The sequence below is a fragment of the Oncorhynchus mykiss genome, chromosome 18 (genome assembly GCF_057628025.1).
Source record: "Oncorhynchus mykiss isolate SJ-2025 chromosome 18, ASM5762802v1, whole genome shotgun sequence".
Taxonomy (NCBI): Eukaryota; Metazoa; Chordata; class Actinopteri; order Salmoniformes; family Salmonidae; genus Oncorhynchus; species Oncorhynchus mykiss.
The window spans coordinates 53,170,757-53,176,706 of NC_143039.1; the positions used below are offsets into that span (position 1 = coordinate 53,170,757).

The 5,950-nt window shown below is 39.0% G+C and overlaps 1 protein-coding gene across 1 annotated transcript; it reads right to left on the reverse strand.

Annotated features, from left to right (window-relative positions):
- Positions 1 to 205: 205 nt before the first annotated feature.
- LOC100499581 (type-4 ice-structuring protein) lies at positions 206 to 3,623 on the reverse strand. The gene is made up of 4 exons (XM_021572216.3): positions 3,464 to 3,623; positions 1,951 to 2,017; positions 1,025 to 1,136; positions 206 to 768 (listed from the first exon to the last, which is right to left on the reverse strand). The coding sequence occupies exons 2-4, from the start codon at positions 1,997 to 1,999 to the stop codon at positions 567 to 569; spliced, it is 363 nt and encodes a 120-aa protein (XP_021427891.3). The 5' UTR covers positions 2,000 to 2,017; positions 3,464 to 3,623; the 3' UTR covers positions 206 to 566.
- Positions 3,624 to 5,950: the final 2,327 nt, after the last annotated feature.

Consider the following 5,950-nt stretch of genomic DNA (forward strand, 5'->3'; position numbering starts at 1 on the left):
TATTGATGTTTTAATTGAGGGAATGGGTTGGTAGTGTATGACCTGTGATGGAGTAAAATGGGTTATTGAAACTAGAATTCCTAAATTGAGGAATTAAACAGATTTTCAATAATCGTACACCAAACAAATATGTGAATTGATGTATGACTGGAAACTAATTTCAGTGAAAATTAATAGACTACAAATTACAATAGATACCACAGAACCAGTTTCCAAGTTTTAATGATGTTCTGGATTACTACTGTCTGTCTTTGCATGTCAACAACATTCGTCTTGGCACATTCTTCTTGGCACAAAAATACTTTCTAGGGAGTTTTTCCTAGCCACCATGCTTCTACACATGCATTGCTTGCTGTTTGGGGTTTTAGGCTGGGTTTCTGTACAGCACTTTGTGACATCAGCTGATGTTAGAGGGGCTTTACAAATACATTTGATTGATTGATTGATTGACTTAAGCAGAGGGTTGGAAGCTTGTCGGGTTCTTGTTGGATTGGTTTTGACTGATTGTAAGCCCATGGAGCTGTTGATTCGGTCCGAGGTGATAAGGTTATTGAAAAATAACTGCTTTATTGGCCGAGGGACTTGGTCTGGTCCATCAGCTTGCGGAAGAGGTCTTCCATCTGAGCCTGGAAGTTGTCGACCAGAGGCTTAAGCTGGGCCTGCATGTTCTCAGCCAGGGGCTTCAGCTGGGCCTGCATATTGTCGGCCAGGGGTGCCAGCTGGGCCTGGATCTGCTGCAGCTGGGCCTTTCCATCCTCTACGAAGGTTCTGTTTGGAAGGAAGCTGGTGGTTAGTGGTCTGAATATTGACAAGCCAAAAAATATTATTTGAAAATAAGATCGAAACACATTTCCTGTTAAAGCTTTTGCAGGTCATTAGCATGTTTAATCTAATGTATATGATTGTTGCGAAGCATCCATTCTTTAGCATTATTTTTGACTGCTGTTTATTGTAAATTATGCAAAACAATGAAGATGAGTTGTGTTTTTTTTTCACAGATAATTGTTTAAAAAATGTCACTCACTCTGACTGGATCTTCTGCACTAGCTCCTGAGTGGTGGAGGTCAGCTGAGCTGACAGATCCTGGAAATACTGTGCCAGCTTCTCAACCTCGGGGGACTGTGCTGCTTGGCTTCCTATGGGTAGCCAAAGGATAACTTCATTAACATATTCCAACATTGTACTCAAACCATTTATGCCCATACAGCATACAACAGCACATACAAGACTCTATCTACATACAGTAATTTAAAATACATGAGTTATAAATAAATCCACCAACTCTGCAATATAATATTCCTATATGTTGCATATCTCTCAGTATTGTTGTATTATACACTGAGTATACCGAACATTAGGAACACCTTTTGCCCTCAGAACAGCCCAAATTTATCGGGCATGGACTCTACAAAGTGTCGAAAGCATTCCACAGGGATGCTGGCCCATGTTGACTCCAATGCTTCCCACAGTTGTGTCAAGTTGGCAGGATTTTCTTTGGGTGGTGGACCATTCTTGATACACACGGGAAACTGTTGAGCGTGAAAACCCAGCAGCATTGCAGTTCTTGACACAAACCGGTGCTCCTGGCCATATCCCGTTCAAATGGACTTAAATATTTTCACCCTCTGAATAGCACACATACACAATCCAAGTCTTAATTGTCTCAAGGTTCAAACATCCTTATTTAACCTGTCTCCTCCCCTTCATCTACACTGATTGAAGTGGATTTAACAAGTGACATCAATAAGGGATCATAGCTTTCGCCTGGATTCACCTGGTCAGTCTATGTGAGGGAAAGAGCAGTTGTTCTCCATACAGAATGCAATCTATGAGACTGTGTGTGTACGTGTTTTTGTTTCAGCTATGATTGCGTATTTAATTCCGAGTGCTACCACAGGGGAGAAGCTAACGACAGAGTGTTCCTTTCACTTATGAAGATTTTTCACTTACCGTGTGCCAGAGCGAGCACGACAACTAGGGCGGCAAGGGAGAACTTCATGGCTGCTGAGTATGGCACCTGAGGAGAGAAGAAAGTGCTAGGATTAGCTTGACCCCATAGGTCTGTGGAGGCATGGTTTGATCACCGGATGGCTGTGGTGTAAAGTAACTAAGTAAAAATAATTTTAATTACTACTAAGTCATTTTTTGGTGGTATGTTTACATTACTTTACTATTCATATTTTTTGAAAACCTGTACTTTTACTCCACCACATTCTTAAGGAAAATATGTACTTTTTAATCCCATACATTTCCCCTGACACATAAAAGTACTTGTTACTTTTATTCACACACAACGCATTGTCATCACGACTGCCTCTGATCTGGTGGACTCACTAAAAACAAATATTGCGTTTGTAAATGATGTCTGAGTGTTGGAGTTTGCCCCTGGTTATCCGTATATTTAAAACACAAGAACATCGTGTTGTCTGGTTTGTGTAATATAAGGAATTTTATGTAGACACATAGTATTTACTTTTTATATTTTTACTCAATTATGACAATTGAATACTTTTTCCACCACTGTACTTTAGTACATTTACTCAAGTAGTATTTTACTGTGGGACATTGACTTTTACTTGAGTCATTTTATATTAAGGTATCTTTATTTTTACTCATGTATGACAATTGAGTACTTTTCCCACCACTCCCGGGTGGTAGGATTGCCACCCCTAAAGCATTTTGTGGTTTCAAGGAATTTCTCTTGGTATAACAAATAAGGGCACTCAGTGGCAGGTTTGGGATCAGATAAACTTAACTCAGTTAATTCAGGAAGATTTCAAATCATAATTAATTGGTTTAATAGTAATGGAGTAATAGTAATAGTCATGGCTCCTGAGTGGCGCAGTGGTCTGAGGCACAGTATCTTAGTACTAGAGGTGTCACTACAGACTCTGGTTCGATTCTAGGCTGTATTACAACCGGCTGTGATTGGGAGTCCCATATGGCGGAGCACAATTTGTCCAGCGTTGTTAGTGTTTGGCTGGGGTAGTCCGTCATTGTAAATAAGAAGTTGTTCTTAATTGACTTACCTCGTTAAATAAAGGTTCAAATAAAGAAAATAAAAATACCCCATACCCCTGACTCCCTAGTAAATTGCAACTTCTGCCTGTCTGAGCAAATGTGTAATGGAATTAAACATGGACTCTGTTTCATTTACATCTTTATTTGCCTTTCTGAATTCACTGAGAAGAATCATCTTGATTCATATTGACAGTTTACCTCTTAAAACACAGGAATAAAACATCTATCAAGCACTTTAAAGATCACCTTCTCAACTACTGCTGATAACAACACCGTTTAAATGAGCAGCTTACAATCTGGTTGGGAAGAAATGTCCCTCTTCAATTGAATGCACATCAGTTATTATGTTTTTACTACTAAACAACATATTGCAAGAAAATCAAATATTTTACCATATCAAACATAAGAGTTCCTTGGCAGAAAAAGAGAGAGGACCACTCACCTGAATTGCAGGACAGTTTAGGCCGGACGGTATCTTTCCTTGGGCCTCCCAAATGTCTTATAGTCCTTCAGGAACGATTGGGGCCACCCCAGATCAAGCCCCATGGCTGCGTAGGTTGAAGTACTGGACTATCATTGGATGTTTGTTCTAGCATGTGACTGCAGGCTGACCCTTGCTGCTCAGCTTGCCACTGGTGTGATCCACTCTAAAGTCCAAGAGTCCCCCTCTTGTGTAGGAGTGCTGATTGCTCAAACGCAGTAGGCGTCTTGTCAAAGCATCTGGTTAAAGAAAATGTACACAGGATATTTCCTCGTGAGAAATAACACAAAACAGAGAGAATGACAACCAAGTTGTTCAAACACAACAAGAATTGCGATGGTATAGAAACATGGCAGCCACAACACAGTCTAGATGGGTCAGCCTGAAAATGACTAAGTTAAGCAGTTTCTGACTGTCTGTGTGAATACCATGTTAGCTGTTTATGTTTTCTGTTCTATTTCATGTGTGTGTACTGCTTTAAACCAGATCATCTACGAATATACAGATTAACTTTCCCAATTTTTCCAAGTCGAATAGATAAAAGTAAATCGATTTAAATATATTGGTAATAAAGATAAATTGGTAATAGTAAACTTACAATAAAAGTAATATGCTGTAAAAGAAAATTACTAAAATTACTTATCTTTGATGTTCCAAGCCATGGAATATGTTAGTCAGTTTCCATTACATAAAATTGTGTGACTTATGAGAGGAGATATAGAAAGTTTGTTATGTTCCATTGAATATGAACGATGATATTTAAGGATGATTGGGAGAAATGTTATTTACAAATGTTGCTGTGTGTGTAGAAATTGTTCCCTTGGTAAATAGAGACTTTGCAGGGTAAAATCTGACTCATTTATACCAACTGCAACATTAATTAAGAAAAGGCCCAGGACCTTGAGTTCAGTACTAATGTAGAATTTATACTTATACATAATATTTAATACTCAATATTTGTCTCATTTTACACACTAAGAGGAGTGTTATAATTGGTTACAAATGTTGAGTATTACACCATCAGGAATTTCAAACTAAAGCTACATGTAGATTTTATGCTATATACAGTTGAAGTCGGAAGTTTACATACACTTAGGTTGGAGTCATTAAAACTCGTTTTTCAACCACTCCACAAATTTCTTGTTAACAAACTATAATTTTGGCAAGTCGGTTAGGACATCTACTTTGTGCACGACACAAGTCATTTTGATAGGCTAATTGACATCATTTGAGTCAATTGGAGGTGTACCTTTGGATGTATTTCAAGGCCTAACTTCAAACTCAGTGCCTCTTTGCTTGACATCATGGGAAAATCAAAAGAAATCAGTCAAGACCTCAGAAAAAATGGCAGATCTCCACAAGTCTGGTTCATCCGGCAATTTCCAAACGCTTAAAGGTACCATGTCCATCTGTACAAACAATAGTATGCAAGTATAAACACCATGGGACCACGCAGCCGTCATACTGCTCAGGAAGGAGACGCATTCTGTCTCCTAGAGATGAATGTACTTTGGTGCGAAAAGTGCAAATCAATCCCAGAACAACAGCAAAGGACCTTGTGAAGATGCTGGAGGAAACAGACACAAAAGTATCTATATCCACAATAAAACGTGTCCTACATCGACATAACCTGAAAGGCTACTCAGCAAGGAAGAAGCCACTGCTCCAAAACCGCCATAAAAAAGCCAGACTACAGTTCGCAACTGAACATGGGGACAAAGATCATACTTTTTGGAGAAATGTCCTCTGGTCTGATGAAACAAAACTAGAACTGTGGCCATGATGAACATCATTATGTTTGGAGGAAAAAGGTGGAGCTTTGCAAGCCGAAGAACACCACCCCAACCGTGAAGCACGGGGGTGGCAGCATCCTGTTGTGGGGGTGCTTTGCTGCAGGAGGGACTTGTGCACTTCACAATATAGATGGCTTCATGAGGAAGGACAATTATGTGGATATATTGAAGCAACATCTCAAGAAATCAGTCAGGAAGTTAAAGCTTGGTCACAAATGGGTCTTCCAAATGGACAATGACCCCAAGCATACTTTCAAAGTTGTGGCGAAATGCTTAAGGACAACAAAGTCAAGGTATTGGAGTGTCCCTGACCTCAATCCTATAGACTGTATATACACTACCATTCAAAAGTTTTGGGTCACTTAGAAATGTCTTTGTTTTTGAAGGAAATGCAATTTTTTTGTCCATGAAAATAACATCAAATTGATCAGAAATACAGTGTGGACATTGTTAATGTTGTAAATTACTATTGTACGGGTGATTTTTAATGGAATATCTACATAGGTATGCAGAGGCCCATTATCAACAACCATCACTCCTGTGTTCCAATGGCAAGTTGTGTTAGCTAATCCAAGTTTATCATTTTAAAAGGCTAATTGATTGTTGGAAAACCCTTTTGCAATTATGTTAGCACAGCTGAAAACTTTGCCCCATA